At 41.8% G+C, this 24,159-nt stretch overlaps 1 protein-coding gene across 3 annotated transcripts in view; it reads left to right on the top strand.

Moving 5' to 3' along the window:
• The window catches only part of GRM5 (glutamate metabotropic receptor 5), a 496,070-nt gene that overhangs the window by 458,230 nt on the left and 13,681 nt on the right, over positions 1-24,159 (top strand). Inside the window, exon 8 of one of the 3 annotated variants that reach the window (XM_045797499.2) lies at positions 18,098-18,193. The exons of the other annotated variants lie outside the window; for them this stretch is intronic. Within the exon in view, the coding sequence (XP_045653455.1) occupies positions 18,098-18,193 (96 nt within the window). The remainder of the gene's footprint in view (positions 1-18,097; positions 18,194-24,159) is intronic. 3 annotated transcript variants of the gene reach the window in all.

Raw genomic sequence — 24,159 nt, 5'->3', positions numbered from 1 at the left:
GGGAGGAACCAGAGACTAGATAAAGAAAGCAAGTCTGCAGAGTAGACAAAGAATTCCCGAAGAATAGACCAACTACCCCTGACCCCCAGATGCAAGCAGTGACACAAAAGGAAAAAGAATGATTCATAAACAAAGAAGTAGTCAGCAGCTCCAGCTAAGTCAAACTAGATAGACTCAAGGGCCATCTTTACTGGATATGGCAACCGGGTGTTGGTGCGGGCTTTGACAAAAAGCAGTTTAGGCCCCAGATACTTTGAGGAAGTTCTTTGTCTCCCAGAGGCCCACGCTAAGACAGAAATCATTGTTCATTCATCAGGTAGAACACTTCCATCAGTCGGCTACTGAATTCCATAGAATACATTTTGATGTAATATGTAAACTACCATGATGCAAGTGGAATACCCATAATTGGGAACCTGTTGGTACCAAGCATACCGAGACCCCATGCAGCCTTCTCAAAACCTCCACTTGTGATGGGTTTCCGTTCTTGACATCCTCCTTGCTTGCTGACGCCCAAGTACCATATCCCTAAACCCATGACACCATACAGCCACAAGTTTATAAGATGGGGATGACAAGAGCAGACAAGGGAACCCTGGGAGCTGGCAGCCCAGCCCTGAGCATGGTCCTCCCGAGGACTGCGCTGCCAAAAGCCTATCAAACTGGGTCTTGAGAAGTGTGAGATGAACAAGGCCCCCTAGAGGGCAGCAGAGCCTCACAGGAAGGGGGAGAAATAATGAAAGGGGGGGTATTTCACTAGAGGAGACACAAGAGGGCAATGCACACTTCTACGGAGAACGGGATCCAAATTAAACTTAATGAATTGGTAGGAGGATCTAAGTTGTATACCGGACAACAAAAACAAGTTGGCTGGAAAGAGTTGGGTGTAAGTCAGTCACAGGAAAGCAAGGTTCTCTGCTCAGTGCATGTTTATTATCCCAACAGTAATAATAAACAGGTACTGTTTGCTAAGAACCTATTATTCATGATGTTGTCTGCTGTGAGCTAGACGATATTTTAGGCACTGGAGATAATAAAGATGAATATAATACTGTCCTTCCCCTAGACAATGCCTCTCCTCAAAGCTGAGCCAGAGATGTAAACAAATAATGTCAGTATAGAGTTGTAGGTGCTTCACGTCTTTGGTGAGGGCACACAGGGGCACAGAAAAGGACATAGTTATCTAAGAGCAGACAGGAAAGGCCTCAAAGGACAACATGATACTATGGGTCCTGTTTGTAGTGTTTTTTTTCTCCCTTGTGATTTCTCTAGGTCTTCCCTGAAATAATCTTTTTTTCTTCCTCATTTATTCTTTCAATCAGCACATTTCTTTTATGAAAGCCTGCCAGGTTCTAGGCACCATGTGGGCACGGGGATACAGATGTGGCTCTGATGTGGCACTAAAAGGCAGAGCAATGAGCCTGCTCGCATTGGTTTTCCTCCTCCTCCCCCTGTCTGCACCCTCTCTCTAGGGATGGAGAAAGCTAAGCCTTTCAGTCCCATAGGTCCTGTGTGAGAAGAAAGAAAACAGAAAAATAACATCATGGAACACCTGGGTGGCTCAGTCAGTTAAGCATCCGACTCTTGATTTTGGCTCAGGTTGTGATCTCAATGTCCTGAGATCAAGCCCACGTGGGGCTCTGCGCTCATTGGGAGTCTGCTGGAGCTTCTTTTTCTCCCTCTGTCCTTCCCCCACTAGGTCACGCACGTGCATACACACACACACTCTGTCTCTCTCTCAAATAAATAAATACAAACTTAAAAAAAAAGAAAAAAAATAACATCATGTCTTTTCACTTAAGCATTCAACAACCTGTGACTGCATAATGTGCCACTCGGGCCAGGTTAAATTAGAATTCCATCATGACATTTGCCATTTTAGTTCTATGATCAGTCAGTCTTGGCCGCATGTGGTGGTGTTATCTTCACCCTGGATTTAGTGTTCTCTGACTGTTTATGGCATCCATGTTTGTATTCCCCATTAGATTATAAACTCTTTGAGATCAGAGGCTGGGAAACGTGTTTTCTTAATGTCAACTACAGAACCAAGCACTATGCTAAATATCTAGAAGACACATGATATGTGTCTGAGTATATTATTTATAAGAAGGACCTACTGTCGAATTCCAACATCAATATTCATCAGCTATGTGAACTACAGGTCTCTTCTGAATAAAGTCATCACTACCCCTCCCCAGGGTTGCAAGGATGCTTGAGACAATATATAAAAACTCCTCACAGCCTGGCACTTAAGTTTGCCCCCTCTCCTCTTCCTATTCTTTGGCTTCTCCTTGATTTTTTGAAATTGAGTTTTCTTTTCCCTTTTAGTTATCCCTTTGTCAGTTTTCGTTCTAGTGTTCTCTAGAGTACAGGCCTTAGAGTTTGACAGCTCAGATAATGTGTCTGGCTTTGCCCCCTCTTACTGTGTGAATTTCAGCAAGTTACTTAACCATTGTGTGGCTGTTTCTTTATCTGTAAAATGAGGATGATAATAGTACCTACCTCGCAATGTCTTTCTGAAATTAAATGCTAAAATCCTCATGCAAAATATCAACACTATGAGTTAAATAGTATTGCTCCCATTATTCAAAGAGAAAATTTAAGAAAAGTTATATAAGTTACTCAAAATCATACAGATAGTAAGGGGTATTGCTAGGAATTGAACTCATGTTGACTAACTCCAAAACAAGTACCCTTAATTGCTTGATTTATTGCCTATCTCAAGCAAACTAAAACCCAACATGGTTAGAAAAATTTGGAGAACTACCTATATGTGTGTGTTTGTATATGATTATTTGGAGATTTGTGTGCAATTGTGTGTGTATATATGTATGTGTATTCATATGAGTTTATATGTATATATGTGGTACATATGATGCTATGTAACTGCATACTATTTGCTTATCACACTCTGCCATGATAAACTCCTCTACTTCCAGATCACTGTGCAACTACAAGCTCAGTACTTGGTATATAATGAGTACTTAAGAAACAAGTAAATTTACTAAAGAAAAGACCTTATCATCATTTTTATGTAATGTTTCTTCCGGTGTCTCCCATTATGAAATTAAAACAATCACTCTCAATTTATTGTGATAGACACTGAACAATGTGGAATCTGCTCAGAAATGGCAAAATCAGTAAATCCATCTGTTGTAGTTATATGTGATTATAATAAACCATAGGACATTATCTTAAAACCAGGAGAAGTAAGCTGCCTTTATGAAAATGATACTATTAAAACAATGAAATGAAGACTAGAAGGGAGGTGGAAAGGCAGTCCTCAGTCCAGACTTGGGATTTTAGTACATTCTGTCCAGTGCACTAGAGTAGAAATGATTTTTGTAAAGCTCCCATGAGTCAGAGCACAACTCAGCAAACCCAGACTTGCCACAACTGCTCCCCTCTCTCTGGGGGTCGTTCCCACTCTCAGGCAGCTGCCACAGTCACAGGAAGCAGAACCTCCCTGCACTCCTCAGCCCCTCGCAGGCACACAGGGACCAGGAACACTGCAACCTCCCTCTGTCACCCCTACCTCCTCCTGGTCCCGTCAAAATCAAGTGATTTTTAAGCCTCAGAGAAAGGGGAACTAGGATTCTTGGCAACACTTGGAAGCACTTTTTATTTGTCCTGCAGTCCTCAAGAGACGAGAAGTAACAGGAAAAGTTCTGTGTGTGGCTGTGGGGCTGGAGCAAAGAAGACAACAGAGGAGGAAAGGAGGGTGGCCAACAGAACAAGTCTGTTGTGATCAGAATCGGTGAAGGGCTGTGTATACAACAGAAAGGGAAAGGCAGTTTAGATGGAGGTGGGCTTGGATACATATTACCGCCTCGCCTTTGATAAATGTTCTCGCTTTTACAATTTCTGCAGCTGCAATCATGCAGAAAAGCATTCGCTGAGTTGCTGCTGTATGCCAAGCCCTGTACTAGGTGCTTGCCAAAGGAACACGTACGCCCTTTCTCCTGTAAAGTTTAAGTTTAGTGAGAAAGATAATGAGCTAGTAGGCAAACTGATGTCTAATTAGAATTTGAAATAAGTGTTCCGAAGGAAGAGATCAGGGTGCTACTAAAAACCAACAGGAGAGAAGCGTTGAGACAAAGAAAAGAACCTCTTCTGTCTGCATTTCACTTTCATATCCAGCATACATTCCTGTAGCCTGAGTTAGGGCGTGTGGGAACACCGAGATCCTGCAAGTGAGGTCTGGGTGGTGGTAAAAATCAAAGATTCATTAACCCACAAGATGTAATGGGGATCATCCAGGTCCTATCCCATAGGAGGACTCATCTCTTCGTAAGTATCCTAAGGGACATGTGGAGGAAACAGGACAAAATATTTTGCATCAGAATTGTCTGGGGAAAACCTGCCAGGCTATAGAAGTTCTTAGAACCAAAAAAAAAAAAAAAAAAAAAAGTATAAAAGTACCATTAATATGCCCCTGTTAAGAATAAGAATTTTACATAATCTCTCTCACCTGATCCCCAACATTTCCATCTGGCAGGGGGGGCAACTGTAACTCAGAGAACATTAGCAAGTCCACTAGTATAACACAGCTGGGTTATGGTTTCCTTATGGGAGAGGAAGCAAATTTGGGGAAGCAGTAGATTCAAGTTTTGTTTTGTTTTTAAGATGCATTTGTTTATTTTATTTTTAATTTTTTTTTATTTTTTTTTCACTTTTATTTATTTATTTTTTTTTTTAAATGATTTTTTATTATATTATGTTAGTCACCATACAGTACATCCCCGGTTTCCGATGTAAGGCTCAATGATTCATTAGTTCTGTATAACACCCAGTGCACCATGCAATACGTGCCCTCTTTACTACCCATCACCGGTCTATCCCATTCCCCCACCCCCCTCCCCTCTGAAGTCCTCAGTTTGTTTCTCATAGTCCATAGTCTCTCATGTTTCATTCCCCCTTCTGATTACCCCCCCTTTCTTTATCCCTTTCTTCCCCTACTGATCATCCTAGTTCTTATGTTCCATAGATGAGAGAAATCATATGATAGTTGTCTTTCTCTGCTTGACTTATTTCACTTAGCATTATCTCCTCCAGTGCTGTCCATGTGGTAGCAAATGTTGAGAACTCGTTCTTTCTGATAGCTGAGTAATATTCCATCGTATATATGGACCACAACTTCTTAATCCAGTCATCTGTTGAAGGGCATCTCGGCTCCTTCCACGATTTAGCTATTGTGGACATTGCTGCTATGAACATTGGGGCGCATATGGCCCTTCTCTTCACTACGTCTGTATCTTTGGGGTAAATACCCAGTAGTGCAATGGCTGGATCATAGGGTAGCTCAATTTTTAACTTTTTAAGGGACCTCCACACTGTTTTCCAGAGTGGCTGTACCAACTTGCATTCCCACCAACAATGTAGGAGGGATCCCCTTTCTCCACATCCTCTCCAACAATTGTTGTTTCTTGCCTTGTCTATTTTTGCCATTCTAACTGGCGTAAGGTGGTATCTCAGTGTGGTTTTGATTTGAATTTCCTTGATGGCTAATGATTTTGAACATTTTTTCATGTGTCTGTTAGCCATTTGTATGTCTTCATTGGAAAAGTGTCTGTTCATATCTTCTGCCCATTTTTTGATTTGTTTATTTGTTTCTCGTGTATTGAGTTTCAGAAGTTCTTTGTAGATCTTGGATACCAGTCCTTTATCTGTAGTGTCATTTGCAAATATATTCTCCCATTCCGTGGGCTGCCTCTTAGTTTTTCTGACTGTTTCCTTGGCTGTGCGGAAACTTTTAATCTTGATGAAGTCCCATAAATTCATTTTATCTTTTGTTTCTCTTGCCTTTGGGGATGTGTCATGAAAAAGGTTGCTTTGGCCGATGTCGTAGAGGTTGTTGCCTATGTTCTCCTCTAGAATTTTGATGGATTCCTGTCTCACATCGAGGTCTTTCATCCATTTGGAGTTTATTTTTGTGTATGGTGTGAGATAGTGGTCAAGTTTCATTCTCTTGCATGTAGCTGTCCAATTTTCCCAGCACCATTTATTGAAGAGACTGTCTTTTTCCCACCGGATGTTTTTTCCTGCTTTATCAAATATTAGTTGCCCAAAGAGCCGAGGGTCCATTTCTGGGCTCTCTATTCTGTTCCATTGGTCTATGTGTCTGTTTTTGTGCCAGTACCATGCTGTCTTTGTGATCACAGCTTTGTAGTACAGCTCGAAATCCGGCATTGTGATGCCCCCAGCTTTGTTTTTCCTTTTCAACAGTTCCTTGGAGATTCGGGGCCTTTTCTGTTTCCATACAAATTTAAGGACTGTTTGTTCCAGTTCTTTGAAAAATGTCCTTGGTATTTTGATCGGGATAGCATTGAAAGTGTAGATTGCTCTGGGTAGCATGGACATTTTAACTATGTTAATTCTTCCGATCCATGAGCATGGAATATCTTTCCATCTTTTTATGTCTTCCTCAATGTCTTTCAAGAGTGATTTATAGTTTCTAGAATATAGGTCCTTTACGTCTCTGGTTAAGTTAATTCCAAGGTAACGTATGGTTTTTGGTGCTATTGTAAATGGGATGGATTCCCTAATTTCTCTTTCTTCGGTCTCGTTATTCGTGTATAGAAATGCAACTGATTTCTGAGCATTTATTTTGTATCCTGCCACGTTACTGAATTGCTCTATAACTTCTAATAGTTTGGGAGTGGCTTCTTTTGGGTTTTCCATATAGAGTATCATGTCATCTGCGAAGAGAGACAGTTTGACTTCTTCTTTGCCGATTTGAATACCTTTGATCCCTTTTTGTCGTCTGATTGCTGTTGCAAGGACTTCTAGTACTATGTTGAATAATAGTGGCGAGAGTGGGCATCCTTGTCGTGTTCCTGATCTTAAGGGAAAGGCTTCCAGCTTTTCCCCATTGAGAATAATATTTGCAGTAGGCTTTTCATAGATGGCTTTTATGAGATTGAGAAATGTACCTTCTATTCCTACACTCTGAAGGGTTTTAATCAGGAAAGGATGCTGTATTTTGTCAAATGCTTTTTCGGCATCGATTGAGAGGATCATATGGTTCCTGAGTCTTTTCTTGTTGATATGATGAATCACGCTGATTGATTTGCGAATATTGAACCACGCTTGCATCCCAGGTATGAATCCCACCTGATCGTGATGGATAATCCTTTTAATGTACTGTTGGATTCTATTAGCAAGTATCTTGTTGAGGATTTTGGCATCCATATTCATTAGGGAAATCGGTCTGTAATTCTCCTTTTTGATGGGGTCTTTGCCTGGTTTGGGGATCAAGGTAATATTGGCCTCATAGAATGAGTTTGGTAGCTTTCCTTCTGTTTCTATTTTTTGAAATAGCTTTAGGAGAATAGGTATTATTTCTTCTTTGAATGTTTGGTAGAATTCCCCAGGAAAACCGTCCAGGCCTGGAGTTTTGTTATTTGGAAGGTTGTTTATCACTGACTCAATTTCTTCATAATTAATTGGCCTGTTTAAGGAATCAATTTCTTCCGGTTTCAATCTTGGTAGTTTATAGGTTTCCAGGAAGGATTCCATCTCTTCCAGATTGCTTAGTTTATTGGCATATAGCTGTTGATAAAAATTTCTAATAATCCTTCCAATTTCAGTGGTGCTCGTCGTGACCTCTCCTTTTTCATTCATAATTTTAATAATCTGGGTCCTTTCTCTTTTCTTTTGGATAAGTCTTGCCAGTGGTCTGTCAATTTTATTGATTCTCTCAAAGAACCAGCTTCTAGTCCTGTTGATCTGCTCTACTGTACTTCTGGTTTCTGCTTGATTGATTTCAGCTCTAATTTTGGTCAACTGCTTCCTCGTGCGTGGATTAGGCCTGTCCCTCTGTTGCTGTTCCAGCTTCTTGAGGTGAGAATATAAAAACTGCATTTTAGATTTTTCTATTCTTTTGAGTGAGGCTTGGATGGCTATGTATTTCCCCCTTAGGACAGCCTTTGCAGTATCCCATAGGTTTTGGACTGTTGTATTTTCATTCTCATTGGTCTCCATAAATTGTTTAATTTGATTTTTGATTTCCTGGTTTATCGAGTCATTCCTGAGCAGGATGGTTCTTAGTCTCCAAGTGTTTGAGTTTCTTCCAAATTTTTCCTTGTGGTTGAGTTCCAATTTCAGAGCGTTGTGGTCTGAGAATATGCAGGGGATAATTTCAATCTTTTGGTATCGGCTGAGACCTGTTTTGTGTCCCAGAACATGGTCTATTCTTGAGAATGTTCCATGGGCACTAGAATAGAATGAGTATTCTTTGGTTCTGGGGTGTAGTGTTCTATATATATCTATGAGGTCCAACTCGTCGAGTATGGCATTCAAAGCCTTTGATTCTTTGCTTAGTTTTTGCCAGGGTGTTCTGTCTATTTCTGATAGTGGAGTGTTGAGGTCCCCTACTATTAATGTATTTTTATCTATGTGTCTCTTTATTCTGGTTAAGAGTTGGCTTGTGTATCTTGCTGCTCCCCTGTTGGGGGCATATATATTTATAATTGTCATATCCACTTGTTGAATACTTCCCTTAAGAATAATATAGTGCCCTTCTGCGTCTCTAACTATAGTCTGTAGTTTAAAATCCAATTTATCTGATATGAGAATTGCTACCCCAGCTTTCTTTTGAGGTCCATTTGCGTGAAAGATGGTACTCCATCCCCTTACTCTCAGTCTGAATGCATCTTTGGGTTTGAAATGAGTCTCTTGTAGACAGCAAATGGATGGGTCATTTCTTTTTATCCAATCTGCAACCCTGTGGCATTTTATGGGATGGTTCAAACCATTTACATTAAGACTGATTACTGAGAAATATGATTTTAATGTTGCCATGTTGCCAGTAAAGTCTTTGTTTGTATTGGCTGTGACTTTCTGTTCTGTATCACTCTTGGGGCCTTTTTACTTTTATAGAACCCCCCGTAATATCTCCTGTAGGGCTGGTTTCGTGGTTACAAAATTGGTTAGTGACTGGCGATTCTGAAATGTCTTTATTTCTGCATCAATTCTGAATGACAGCCTTGCTGGATAAAGGATCCTTGGCTGCATGTTTTTCTCTGAAAGAGCTTTAAAAATGCTCCCCCAACCCTTTCTCTCATTCCAGGTCTGTGTAGACAGGTCTGACGTAATTCTGATGCTTTTGCCTTGGTACGTGAGAAATTTCTTTGCCCTGGCCGCTTTCAATACTGTATCCTTGCATCTAATATTTGCGAATTTCACTATGACGTGACGTGGCGTAGGTTTGTCATGGTTGAGCTTGGGAGGGGTCCTCTCTGCCTCTTGGACACGAATGTTTGTTTCCCTTGCTAGATTAGGGAAGTTTTCAGCTACAATTTGTTCAAATATCTCTTCTAGACCTCTGTTTTTCTCCACCCCCTCGGGGATGCCGATGATTCTAACATTGGATCGTTTCATTGAGTCAGTAATCTCCCGTAACCTACATTCGTGGGCGTGGATTTTTTTAAGACCATCTTCTATTTTCATTTTTTCCTCTATTAACCCATCCTCCAATTCACTAACCCGTTCCTCTGCTTCTGCGACCCTGGCCGTCAGAGCCTCTAGTTTTGCCTGCATTTGGCTCATAGAATTTTTAATTTCTGTCAGATTCGCTCTCATTTCTGTCCTTAAGGATTCTATATTCTCAGTAACCTTTTCGTTAATAGTTTTTTCAATTCTACTCATCATTTTGACCATCGTTACTCTGAATTCCATTTCTGATAATTTGGTTACATCCATATCCATTATTTCTGTGGCAGAGGCCACAGACTCACTGTCTTTTCTTTGCTGGGGGGGGATTCTCCTTCTTGTCATTCTGATGAAGAGAGGTTGCGGGGTTTCCAGAGCCCAAATTATTGACTGGGTCCCAGGCCGTGCCCCTTGTTTTATAGGGATCTTAGGGATGTGGGCTTCTTCTTTAAAGATTTTATTTATTTATTTATGTGGCAGCCAACCAGCGAGAGAGGGAACAGAAGCAGGGGAGTGGGAGAGGAAGAAGCAGGCTCCCAGCGGAGGAGCCCGATGAGGGACTCCTTTCCGGAACGCCGGGATCACGCCCTAAGCCGAAGGCAGGCGCTCAATGACTGCACCACCCAGGCGCCCGGGTTGTGGGCTTCTTGATTTTTCAGCCTGCCTTCTGGGGGAGGGCTCTGCCGCGCCGATACTCAGGCAACCCTGTTTGGGTAGAGTCTCGGCGTCCCCTGCGAGGGGGGATGGGGTTGGGCACTCCCTGAGCTGGTATTTCCAGGCTTTTGTTCTCTGGCGGCTTTCCCTGGCGGTTTGCTGTGCCTCTTCTGAGAGTCAGAGCAGCAGCGGCCGAATTTCAGCCTCTGTCACAGAACAGAGGGATTGCGGCCCGTTCTCTACTAATGTTCTGGCCACTTTAACTCTGTTTCTGTTGGTGCTGCTCAACCCTGCAGCGTCCCGGGATGTGCGCCCCACACCCGGCGTCCCAGCCCTCACTTCCAGGGCCGGCGTCTCTGTCCTTTGTGTTTCTAATGCTGCCAGCTGCCAGCCGCCCGGTGCGGTGCGCGCTCCGGAAGCTCCCGGTCTCAGTCTGGATCCAGTGAGGGCACCGGGATTCCGGTGATCCGCGAGATGCCTGGTGGCGCGTGCACCCGGCTCACGGTCTCAGTCTGCTGTTTTGTGGGTGCCGACCTCGAGCCCGCCCGCTCCCCCGTGCAAGTGGCTGCCGCTTCCCGGCGCCAGAACGCGGCGGCTCCCTCCCCCTTCCGTTTATCTTCCGATATCTGTGCACGGTTTCATGGCTCCCCGCTTCCTACCTCAATACTCAGCGCTGGAGATGTTCATTTGTAGAGATCCAGATGCGTCTTCCTGCGTCTCAGGCTGGTTCCGTGGTTGTTTAGGCTGGTCTGGTACCTATCCAGCTCGACTCGGGGGACCGGCTGAAAACGGTGTCTCCTACTGCTCCGCCATCTTAACTCCAACTGTCTTTATTTTTAATTTTTAAAAAGATTTTATTTATTTATTTGAGAAAAAGAGAGAGCATGAGTGGAGGCAGGTATAGAGGGAGAAGCAGACTCCCTGACCAGATGGGAGCCCTACACAGGGCCCCAGGACCACGACCTGAGCCAAAGGCAGATGCTTAACAGAATGAACCACCCAGGCAACATGATTGATTGATTGATTGATTGATTAAGATTTTACTCATTTATTTGTCAGAGCGAGAGAGAGAGAGAGCGCGCACAAGCAGGGGGAGCAGCAGACAAAGGGAGAAGCAGGCTCCCCACTGAACAAGGAGCCTAACACAGGACTCGATCCCAGGACTCTGGGATCATGACCTGAGTCAAAGGCAGATGCTCAACCAACTGAGCCACCCAGGTGTTCCTTATTCATTTATTTTAGAGACAGAGCACAAGCAAGCGAGCAGGTGGGGAGGAAAGAGGGGCAGAGGGAGAAAATCTCAAGCAGACTCCCTCCCCCCCGCCCCGACACATGGGGCTCAATCTCACAACACAGGAGATCACAACCTGAGTCGAAACCAAAAGTCGGACACTTAACCGACTGAGCCAGCCAGGCACCCCAGTAGATTCAAGTTTTATAAAACTTAAGGTCATACAATTTGGGGAAGGGATTCTATTTAAGAAAAAGATAACAGAATGTGAATTAAAAATAGAAACAGGGCCTTGCAAGGGACTGTTGTAAGTGAGGGCCCCCAATTCTCTATCACTTTCAGAGCAAATCTGCTTCCACAGAGAAACACTGAGGTTTGGGCTCCAACCGACCCCAGACTGAGAAAATGAAGTTACTAAAGTGCAGATTGTTACCAAAGTCAGTATGGGAGAGGGAAAGAGGGACCAGTCTCCCTATTCACTAGCGTAAAAAGGGTCAAAAGAAGAGCAGAAGCAGGGGCTTAAGCCAGGAGATCAGCAAAAAGATAAAAGGGTTCAAAAATAGCACAGTTCCCGGTGTGCCTTCAGCCATTTAAGACAGAACCAGGCCTAAGACATGGCCCCACTAGTATTGGTAACCAGCATTTTAGTGAGAAACAATATGCATCAGAGTTAACCAATCTGGTAACCTTGGGTAAATCTCCCTGAGTTCTGGCTCTTCCTCATTTGTACAACAGGAAAATCAGGAGTACCTAATGTGTAGAGCTGTTGAGTGATTACATCAGTTAAGTTTGGGTACTCAGAATGTGTCTGGTACATTCCCAGTGCTCAGTAAATATTGGTTCTTCTTGTCATTACCCAGCTTGGTCTGACTCCAAAGCTTTTCCAGCTGTTTATGCACAAAAATGTTAGGAAAAATTCCTGTTGGAAAAACAACTCATCAGTTCTCAGGAAGACTAAATTATTTTATCTGAAAATCCCTCAGTCCTAAGAGAGAAGCCAGCAACTTGTAATTACTGCTTTGCCCCAAGGATTCTTTAGGCTGATCCTATTCTCTTCTGGAGATCCTCTCTCTGGTCAATCAACATTGTGCTCCTCCCTGAAAAGTTTTCCCTGTTGAGGATGTTGTGTAAGCTTGTAAAGCACCTTAGAATTAGTTTTAAAATCTCTACCTTCCTGGGTTTCTATTGTGAAACAAATAATGTCAAAAAAAAAAAAAAAAAGCACATGGCGGAAGGCAATGACTTCAGATGATTCATATCTGAAAACAAGTTCTCATCATAAGTGGGATTAAAATACATCCTTGGGGAATTTTCTGGAAGCTAAATGAAAGGCTTTACTCAATACCAAATTTAACACATTTCCATAATATTGCTATGCTATAATTTATTAAACCATTCTCCAGCGGTTTGTTCTTGTTTTGTTTAGTTTCCGCTATTTTTCCACAACACTGAAAGGAATAATCTTTGTACAGAAGCCTTTGAGCTTCTGTTGAATTATTTCCTTAGAATTAATTCCTATGAATAGAATTACTGGGCCAATATAGCTGATTCTTTACATTTTAATTGCTTATTTGCATTGCTTCCCCACCTGTCAACTTCTACCTCCCTTTTATTTTATACAGGACAGAGCAGTATGTTCCCTGGCAGCCTCTCAAATACTTTCCCAACTTATATTCATCTCTGACATTATTTTCTCAGGCTATTAATCACGCTTATTTTTTTGTTTTTAATCTGACATCTCTGAGTGAATCAACTTGACATTGCGAGTTGGGACAAAAGTTATTTCTTTTCTGGATACGGAGGCCACAAGATCTGTTGGAACTAGTAGTAAACCATTTGAATATATTTACTTCGGTACAGACACAGAGAGGGCAGAAAGATGGGATTGAATTAGGGAATAACTTTGTAATCACGAACTAGATTTGGCCTTATTCTTTCCCTTTAAAATGAAGATCTGTAAGGACTTCCCTTCTGTCTTCAGCTAGAAATCTCCCCTGAGTCTTTGCCTTGAAAGATTGACTTGGAATTTCCCTCAGTTCTCTTTGTAACACTTTACAGAGTTGTTGAAAAAGTCTACCACCTCATCCTGTGTGTCTTCTGATATGGTGCAGTATCCCCTACATCAACAATGATTGACGGTTGTTCTCAGCAATGCCTTTTTGACCTTCAGATTTTTGTGTATTCCCTTGTAGGTAAACTCTAGTCAGAGGAATGGCAGTCTGTTTCCATGTTAGCAGGGGACCTGGAGGGTGATCTGTTCTACTTGGCCATGGTGTAGTCAAATTTGACCTTTGAAAATAAAAAAATGGGTTTATATTGAGCTCAAAGCCCCGCTGCATTAAGTACACACTATTCCCTTCATGTATGACATTTTCGGTCCCTCAAATGGGTTATCAGATTATTTAGAAAAGTTTCTTTTTTTTTTTTTTCAGTGTAAAACGACATTAAGAAGTGAGGTGTTAATAAAAAGCATGATGTTTGGAAGTAGAACATGTGATTTCTAGCCCTGTTTCTGTGACTGGCCATTATGGAGACTTGGCCAGACTGTAAAGTGTTCTGAGCCACAGGCTCTCCTGAAGGATGAGGAAAATAATTACTTTGTTTGTTAAGAGAATCAATTGGTACAGGAAACATTTTCTACAATATTGGAAATGCTGTTCACATGTATGTCAGAGTTTCCCTCCTTACTTTATCACTGTCAGCATCCAAAATTAGGATAGTTCTAAAGGTGATGTGTCAATAAATCTGGAAAATAAAATGCAGTGGGTTGCACTCTGCCTCATACATTTTAAAATTAGAAACTGTGTTTGGATGATCGCTAACGAGGTTACCCAAGGGTAGGGGTCTTATCTGAACTATGCCTGGAGTCCAAAAGCTGAGGCTAGGCTGGTGTTTGAGGACAGCATGGGAACAAAGCTGAATGTTTCCAAAGCTGTTATGAAAATCATACTGGGATGGAGGGGAACTGTTAGGAAGGCCCATAGTGGGAAAGAGGGAAAGGGAAACAATGACTAAAAACTAAAGGCAGAAACATTTTGTCCAAAGCCAGGAAGGCAAAGGGAAAACTAGAAAATAAAATCTGGCTCCAAGCTCAGACATGATGGCATCTGGAAGAGAATTCCAAAATCATCAGAGAGCCAGGACCACCTTTCCATGGGTCTAGAACTGGACTAGGTAAGGGATGAGCACATAGGGACACAGCTTTGTATTCTTTGTTTTTCCTGATACTTTCTTAGTCTAGTGACAGGAAAAGTGATTGAGGAAAATCTCTGGCAAATCCATGCAGACTGAGGCCAATGCTAATAAACATGTGACCAAAAGCTTTATTGAAGTACTTTTCAGTGCTCTGACTTGTGATAGTTCCCATTGAAGTTTGAAAGTGTAAGACTAAACCCATAGTAACTGGTTACTTTGGTTTCCTGGACCCAGTTCCCATGTATGTGTGTGTTGGGAGTGTGGGCACTTCCCATACCAATAAGCAATTCTCTTGACCAGCTGGGTGTCCTATAATTCACATCAACTCTGGCACTTTCAAGCTGGAGATGCCACAGGTCTAGGGTTCAGTACTACAAGATTGTCTCCCCTCCACGACCCCTTCTGAAGCCAGTCACAAGCCCAGGCTATCACCTGGGCTTCTGACCGACCAGCTATAGATTGGAGGTTCCAACGACCCCCTCCTTGGACTTCTGAGATGGTTGCAAGTCAGGTTGTTACCTATATTTCTGACCAACTGGCTATAAACCAGAGATTCTCATGACCCCCTCCTCAGATTTGAGTAATTTCCTCAAGGGGCTCACAGAACTCAGGGAAACATTTTACTTACCAGAGCACAGGTTTCTTGTAGGACATCCCTCAGGAACAGCCGGATGGAACAGATGCATGGACAAGGTCTGTGGAGCTTCTGCGCCCTCCCCAGGCTGGCCACCCTCCCAGCACCTCCACGTGTGCACCAATCCAGACACTTTCCAAACCTGTCCTTTTGGTGTTTTATGGAGGCTTTATTACAAAGGCATGATTGATTACATCATCAACCACTGGTGGTTGAACTCAGTCTCCAGGCCACCTCCCCTCCCCAGAGGCAAGGGGGGTGGGACTGGAAGTTCCAACCCTCTAATCACTTGGCTGACTGCACTGGCAACCAGCCCCCATCCTTAAGTGCTTTGGGAACTCAGCTTATTCACATAGCAAAAGGCATCTTTATGACTCTCAACACTTAGGAAATTCCAAGGGTTCGGCTGAGAACCCTAAGCCCGAACAGTGGAAGAAAACCAAATATATCAAAGAAATATCTACATTCTCATATGTATTTAGTCATCTGCATTACTTATATTTGGTTATTTGAATAACCAAAATGTATTTTTCTTATAAATCACCATATTACATGGGTTAGGACTACAATTAGCATGGCTTCCAATAAATTAACAGCGGTGTTTGTACCATGGTTATAAGGGCCAATTGTTTAGGTGTTCCCTAAATGTGGGTTATCGAGAAAAAAATCCTTTGTTCTACCCAATCTATCTCCCTCTTTTTCTTCCTATACAAAATCTAACTCTATGAAGATTCTTAAACTTTTTTATATATGGTAGTATATATAAAAAGGAACAGTATTTAAAAGAAAACAAATGATTAAGTAAAGACTAAAGCATTTGTTAGTAACTTGCTTCTTTAGGGTCTTCATAAATACACACACATACACACACGGAGAGAGAACTTATAAATATCCAAACCTAATGCTATAAACAACCTTAGACATTCTTAGACTCAGCTGTGGTAGAGAAAGTAACAAAAGCAAAGTAAAATCTAGGGGGATTTGGCATCAGAGAATCTAAAACCTAATTCAAAATGGCTGACATGATAAGACTTACATAAAAAGAAGTTCTGAGATGAAACAGGCTAATTCCATTGCTCAGAGATACTGTCTAGGGCCTACATTCTTCTAATCTTTCGCGCCACCATTTTTTAGAATGTTGGCTTATCTTCTCTCATGCCTACAACATGGGTGTAGCATTGCTAAGTACCACACCAAACAATTGTCCATAGCAAGAAGAGGCCACGGTTTCCAGTGTTTTCTTTGCCAAGAGTAGAAAGAAAGAAAGAAAGAAAGAAAGAAAGAAAGAAAGAAAGAAAGAAAGAAAGAAAGAAAGAAAGAAAGAAAGAAAGAAACTGTTCCTAGAAATCTCCAGAAGACCCTCTCTCACGATCACTGGCTGAAACTGATAAACAACATGCACCTTCTTCCCCTCCTTCTCCACTACACCGTGAACGCTGTGAAGAGGGACCTGTGAATTATTTATCTCTGTATCTCCAGGCCAAAGTGCATTGTCTAGAATTAAATGGATGCTCAACTAAAGTCTATTGAATAAGGTAATCTATTCCATCCACTTGGCTTAATTTAGTGAGCCATTTTTATTCAAATACTAAAGACTTTTAACATTTTAAAAGAAAATTAAGAGAGGAAGACCTCTATCCCGGACTAATAATGATTTTGCTTTTGTTGCATTTTGTTTTATTTCATATTAATTTTGAGACAGCAAGAAAAGAAACTTAGGGGAAAGATGACTATACCAAGGGTAAACAAGTCTTCTGACACCAAGTCACTTTATCACTGCCTTTGAACACCAGGCGTATGGATGAAGTGGCATCATATTAGGCTCCAGTTTTAGAAAGGAAAAGGCAATAAACCTTAAGAGTCTTGGGCCCTTGCAAGCTCTACTAACAGTTATTCTTTACCAGTAAGCCTTGTGACGTTGGTCAAGTCAGTTGAATTAAGTCTCAGCTTCCTCATCTGGCAAATGAGCATAACTGTACCCTCTTTAGTTACCCACAGGCTTAAACTGATGAATAAGAAAAGATTATTTCCGTGAAAGCATGTTGGCTCTAAAAACTGTCATTCAAATATAAAGGCTCATCTTGATTCACCATATAGCATAATGTTGGGAATCTTATAATTTACTTTAGACAAAGAAATATCTAGTACCTTCCAGGTGTGGTGAATTGCCAGTTCTGATACAAAAGCTGTTTGAGCTATCCGCCACAATGCAGGTAGCCCAATAGTGACTGTTCAACTTCAGCTTAATGGTTATATGAACCTCTTACATCCAAGAAGCATCTCTTTGCTTTTGGCATCAGCAGTCTCTAAAATAATGCTCAGACATAATGCCACTCAACAAAGCTTTGTTAATGAAAAGAGCAATTTGGAAACAAAGCAAAACAAAACAACCCATAATGGAAGGCAACACACTACAATGACTAAAAGTGTGTGTTCTAAATTTAGACTCCCTGTGTTCAAAATCCTTGATCAATCTACTTAATCCTTACAATCTTGGGCTTCTTTTCTTCAGCAAAATGGATATAATCATAGCAGAGCTTCTGCATAGGGTTCTTGCCAGGATTAAATTTAGGTAAAATCCTAGCACCATGTCTGGCACATGGTAAACAGTAAATGAATTCTAATTTATTGATATTAATCTTTTTCTTAAAGGCTAAGAATTGCCTTTCTTTTACCATTGACTATTAAATGTGATGAAATCATAGATTAATAGGCATTACGGAAGGGTAGATCATGTGTGGTTTAACAAGCAGTAACAAAATCATGCCAAATGTTATCCATATGCCATCACAAGTATCTAATACGTATTACAGGTCAGCCACTGCAGGAAAGAGCAGAAGTCCGTTTTGTCATGGGACCACCCTCTGCAGCCACAGCTCTTCCTCAGCCTGGCCAGTTAAGCACACAATCATATCTTTCTGTTTGCTCCTGTCCTTGTTCATGCTCACCAGGTACAAAGACAGGAGACTGGCCCAGCACAAGTCGGAAATAGAGTGTTTCACCCCCAAAGGGAGTGTGGGGAATGGTGGGAGAGCAACAATGAGCAGGTAAGCAAACTGTGAGTGGCCTGAGGTGGTGTGAAATCAATGTCCGTAAGCTAGAGGAACAGGTGGCTCCCTGGTGTAGGTCCTCGCTCCACTGTGTACCCCATGCAGTGTGTCCAACGGGGTCACCACTGGTTTTCTGTGTGTGTTTGATTTGCAAAACCCATGCCATCCTCATGTGAAGTGATGGGAGCCTCCTGTCCCAGATGCTGCTGTTTCCCAGGATCGTGTGCTTTGCATGTCTGAAGCCTTAGCTCACATTCAGTTCTCCCATGGATTTTAACTTATTGGTCAAATGCTTCTGGAGTTTGCAAAGTGGAAGAGATTGGAGGAAATTCACATTTCAGGACTGTCCAATCAGTTGTCAAAACAAAGGGCAAAAGCCTAGGACTGGTTCTGAGGGAAGGACTGCAATGAGGAAAGATTCCAGCCCTGTCCCAGACAAACCTGGGAATTAATCTGACTTTGTTTCGATGTAACATCATCTTACAGACAAGGGCAAATGCCGGGCCAAACTAGTGAGCTGTAGAGGCAAGAAGCTTTTCATGAACTGAAATCAGGAAAGCTAGTCCTCCTCTAGCTACCATAGCTTTGCAGCTCCTTTCTTTCTCTGTGTCTGGTGGCAAACAACCCCTGTCGCTGCGCTGTGCATGTTCCTTCATACCAGGCTCTCCAAACTGAGCTATGCCCAGGCAACTGGGTTATTTAGAACTATAAGCATCAACTTAGTTGTGTTGCATGAAATGAACGTGCTTTATTGCATGGGACCGTGTTTCAAGAAAAGGGCTCTGGAGATAAATACTGTTAAGATTGGCATTGAACAGTTCCAGAATGTCAGAGGAGCCCCGAGTTGGGGAATCACTCACCATGAGCTAACTCTCCACTTCTACTGTGTTGTGGCATTTCCCCATCCATCAGTGGTACAAAGGTGTGGAAGGGAAGCTCCTGCAAGTCAGCCTGGGTGAAAGGAAAGGGGAAGTGCAGGAAGTACAGTGCGTACATATGTGTGTGTGCGTGTGCTGAGAGCAGAGCTTGGGATCCAGCTGCACAGCAAGAAGATAATTCTGTTGAGCCCTGTTGAACTTTCACCCCAAACATTGTATTTGCTTACTCTGTAGTAGGCTCCTTCTAGTTTTCAAAATAATGTCTAACTTTCTCCAAGGACCACCGCATTGCACAACTTCTGGAGAGGGGGCGGTGGAATTCATTTTGCAGTCTGTGAAAACGGTGCCTGGAACTGTGTAGCATATAGTTTGACCAATCATTTAGAGCAGCCCTGTCCAAGAGCTTGGCCAGCTTTGTCCGTGGCTCCCAGGGACAAGGCAATGAGAGCATGTGTACCTGTGTAGGCATATATATGTGTGTGCACATTAGTGTATCTGGGGTCCTTATGCCTGTGATCCCTTTATACAGCCATCTTTGGATCTCAGTGTATCCGGAAGATAAGCCTCAATGGATCATTTTGTGGAAGTAACTCCCACAAAATGGTTTCCTTTCATTGGGCCTACTGGTTTCCTTCTATTCACACATGACAAAGTGCCATAATTCCTGTCCTTGAAAATCAGTCAAACAGCACTGGAGTTGGCTGGACAAGGTGAAAATGACTGTATCAAGTGACTATAGGAGCTCTGTCCAGAGTGACTTCTGATTTGAAGCAATTGTCTAGGACTGGACTTCCCAAACTTTGTTGCCTAACAAACGTACTGAGACAAAGTCTGTACTGTAACAAGTTTCCTAGGTCATTCCAATTTATATCCATAAACCAATATTGTGGAATGATCCATTCGTCTAGGAGATGACATGGAGCTATTCATGGTAAACATTAGGTCTCCATTGTGTCATGCACTGTTCCTGAGAGTATTTAGTCAATGTCTGGAAATCTCAGATCCAATCAGCCCAGCGATTAGATTTGCTCAAAGCTGTCTTGATTGAATATGGGTGAGGAGATGGATAGGAGATAGTAGGAAAGGGTAAGGGGACTCCAGGTCAACCAGACCACTATTCCTTGGGTCAGGTCCAGATATATAGAGATAGCAATTAAATGTATCTACACGGGGAATAGTCTAAGTTTCTCTACAACGGCAAGATAATAGTTAGCTTTTGTTTCCTCACTTGTCTGGATATAGCTGAGGTAATGACAAGGCTTTTTACACTGATATATCCAGGTGAAGCCCAGGGGACTACTGCATGCATTAGTAAGGATAGTTCTGTTGGAATGACCATCTCAGCCCCATGGATAAGCACAATTCATTGGGAACAAATGGTTTTCCCTTCCTACTTTTTCTTCCTTCCCATTTCTTTAGCATTAAATAAAAACTGGTGGAAGAGAGTGAAAGTACTGGAGAGGGAAAGCGAGTCCTTCAGTGTTCTAACAGAGCTTTCCATTAGGGAGGAGAAAAGGCCTAGAGACACATAAAAGGAGAGGCCAAAATGTCCAAGACTGTCAAATCTTTCTTTCCAACTTCATATTTGTTTATATAAATACACACACATACACATACAATGACATTTATCCAGGAGAAACAAGTTGAGAATGAATATTAAGAGAAAAAGCTATCAGAAAGGAGATAGAGGCAATGTAAACCATTTCTAAAGAAGTTACAGTAGTTAATCCCAGTGTGCTGCCTTTGGAATTGAATAGAAGAGCTGGGGAGAGGATCAGTATTCGATTTTTACAGATACTTTTGGCATCAGCTGTTGAGGCCCTCTTTCTTAGCAGCTCCCACTCCTCCCCTGAGTTGTTTCCCAGAGTCAGAGTCAAGCATATTTACTCTGCAAACATCTGGGCTGGTTCTGTGGCCATTACCAAACAACCCGTCGCAGGGTGGGGCTAAGAAATGCTTAACAATCACAGAAAACCTGGAGTGTCGCCCTGAATCTCATTTGCCTATGTTTTCCATCCTGAATCTATGCAAAGGACAGGACCCAGTGAATTCATGCCTGGGGTGATTCTTCCAGAGCCAAGTTACCTGGCAGGGAGAGAGAATTTTCCTGTGCAAGCAGCCCTAGAGCTGAACACTATCATCTTACCTGAAACAATGACGGGGCCTTACAGACACTCCCTCACTTCTTCGTTTTCCCTCCACCCCCACATTTGGAAAGGAATAAGAACATTATATGTATCCCTAACACTCTAGCTTCCTGAAATATTATGTTGTTATTTTCCTTTTATGTGAATTTTTTTCTCTTCTGTCGGAATCTAGCATAACTTGTCATCTTTTCGTATTTCCACAGTGGACAATCTAAATGTGTTTCAGAGCAGAGACCTCCTGATTGCAGGAGAAGTGAAAGAGAGTCCTAAACAGGGAGGTGCTCTAAGAACTGGAAATTCTCTAAGCCCTGTTATGGTGTGAGTTCATACTGAGAAGGCCCACCTCAGAGATGGCTAAAACCTCAATAATGAATGTTATGATCTCTTGTCTCAGCAGGGCCATTCCATCAGAGTGCTCATTGGAGTCTGCGTTCTGAGGTGCTCATGTCATGTCGTACCCCCTGAAGGAGAGGAATAGACATCCTGAGCCTCCCAGTCTTTCTTTGGAAAAGTGCTCCCTAATCAAATGAAATAGATAGATCTATAGTCCCCCTCCAGTACTTGAAGGAAGGAGGGTGGTACGTGGTGATTTTTACTGTTGCAATGTCAGGATATCAATTAGGTGAGGTATTAATCTCCAATCACTTGAGTAACTGATTTTCACCTAGTAGATGTAGCTTCTAATTTTAGTGGGTATAAATATTTCATAGACTCTTCAGAGAATCTGATAGTAGTCATGTCATAATCACGAGGAACTCAGATTTGAAAAGCAATTCCAAAATGTGATGTCTGTGTTAAGACTGTTTTGCCTTTCATTGATTCAATTATATCTTCCCTTGTGTAATGCTCATGTATTAAGCACCTACCACGAGCCAAGCACTTACAAGACTCTGGAGATAAATGGATGACAAAGACTTGACTGATACCCTTGAAACTCCATAGTCCACAAGAGAACAGAGTCAGAAAAAAACAGATAATTGCAATGCAACAAAAATCCCTGTCCCACAGGAGAACTAATGTGTACAGTTAACTCATTTGCTATCAGAAGCTACAGCTTATACCAGTGCAAACAGAATTAAGAGTAATATAAACTAAATAATATTAACCTGAACTGAGTGTTCAGAAAGGACTATACATAAAGTTGTATAAAATTCAGAGCCACAGAGAGAAATGTTCTGTCTTTCCAGTATGAAGCCAGTTAGTTTCATAGTGATAGGATTACTGCAGTAGTCTTCTCTTCATTCCTCCCCAAAGTCAGTTTCAGATTAATGTTCTAAGTTACGTTTAGAGATGTTCTAAAGTAAGTAACAGGGGCACCTGGGTGGCACAGCGGTTAAGCGTCTGCCTTCGGCTCAGGGCGTGATCTCGGCGTTCTGGGATCGAGCCCCGCATCAGGCTCCTCCGCTGTGAGCCTGCTTCTTCCTCTCCCACTCCCCTGCTGTGTTCCCTCTCTCGCTGGCTGTCTCTATCTCTGTCGAATAAATAAATAAAATCTTAAAAATAAATAAATAAATAAATAAATAAAATAAAGTAAGTAACAATAACCAGTTATTACCATTGCTGTAATTACTGTGCATCAAACACAGTAGTGGTCCCTTCCCATTGGTTATACACTAGATTCTCCCAAGAATGATCTTTCCATGGTACAGATGAGGAAAATGAGGCTCAGGGATATTAAATAACCAACACAGTAGAGTGAATCAAAGACCTTAAAACCTGGTTCCAGCACTAGCCAATGTGACCTTGAGGCACCATTTTACCTCCTTAATCTCCACTGTCCGTAAAATGAGGATAATAATAGAGTACTTCCTTACTACATGATGCTGTGAAAACTAAATGAGATAATGCAAGCACAGCACTTAGCAGGCATTCAATAGATTCTATTTAGTATTACTGTTAACCAAGGCTACTCAGCTTAGAAAGTCCTTTTTTTTTTGTTTGTTTTTTTGTTTTTTTTCTTCCATTCTCCACTTGCTATCATGGTTGTTTTCTCAACAATCAATTCTGGGAAAGTATGTAAAATAAAATCTAGTAATTTCAATGAAATTAATTCAATGATATAATTACTCTGCTTTAAAATTCATGTTCTCCCATGGTTCTCCCTGGGTGCTTAGATACACCAGACTACACCAGACACTGGCTTAAGTCCTTTATCTATATGATCTTTTATTTCATCTTTAAAAAGGTAAACGATAAAGTCCACACTGGAGCCAAACTCAGTTTGATTCTGGAATTCACACTCTATGATACCTACCACCTGGGATAAAATCCAAGCCCATGCATTCAGAATACAAGGACCTTCACACACTAACCCTATTCTAATTCTGACCGTTCTCCAAACATGCTGACTCCTTTCTACAATTTCACACCCTAACACGTGCTGTGTCTCCACCTGAATTGCCCCATCCTTGCTCCTTGAATCCATCTTTTCCAACCCCCAGTCCTGTTCTGCCTGGCAAACTTACTCAGCTTTCAAAACCCAAATCTAATGTCAATTCCTCTTTGAAACCTTTCCAAAATTCTTACAATCTATTTTACATCTCCCAAACTCATAATTCTAAAGTATCTTGAGTATAATAATACTGCATATTATCTGGTCACCTGTCTCTTCCCACTAAACTTGAAGGTTTTTGAAGGCAAAAACATGTCCTGTTCAATTTTCCACCCTCAGTATCCAAAAGTGCTCTGGGACTGTTGACTCAGTCAATCAATCAATAAGAGTGCAAGGAGAACCTTTCTGCATGTAGGCTGCACTATTTAAGGGACCATGGTGTGTTCCAGAAAACATGGAATAATCTCCACCCTAAAGAACTGACAATCTTTTTCTTGTTCTTTTTTTTTCTTTTTAAGATTTATTTATTTGAGAGAGCGAGCATGCAGGGGAGAGGCAAAGGGAGAGGGAGATAGAGTCTCAAGCAGACTCCATGCTGAGGGTGGA

Source organism: Ursus americanus, chromosome 16 (genome assembly GCF_024610735.1).
Source record: "Ursus americanus isolate L20-20 chromosome 16, mUrsAme1.1.p, whole genome shotgun sequence".
NCBI classification, from domain to species: domain Eukaryota; kingdom Metazoa; phylum Chordata; class Mammalia; order Carnivora; family Ursidae; genus Ursus; species Ursus americanus.
Note: the sequence above shows the minus strand (reverse complement) of the source record. Positions and strands in the feature narration are given on the sequence as shown.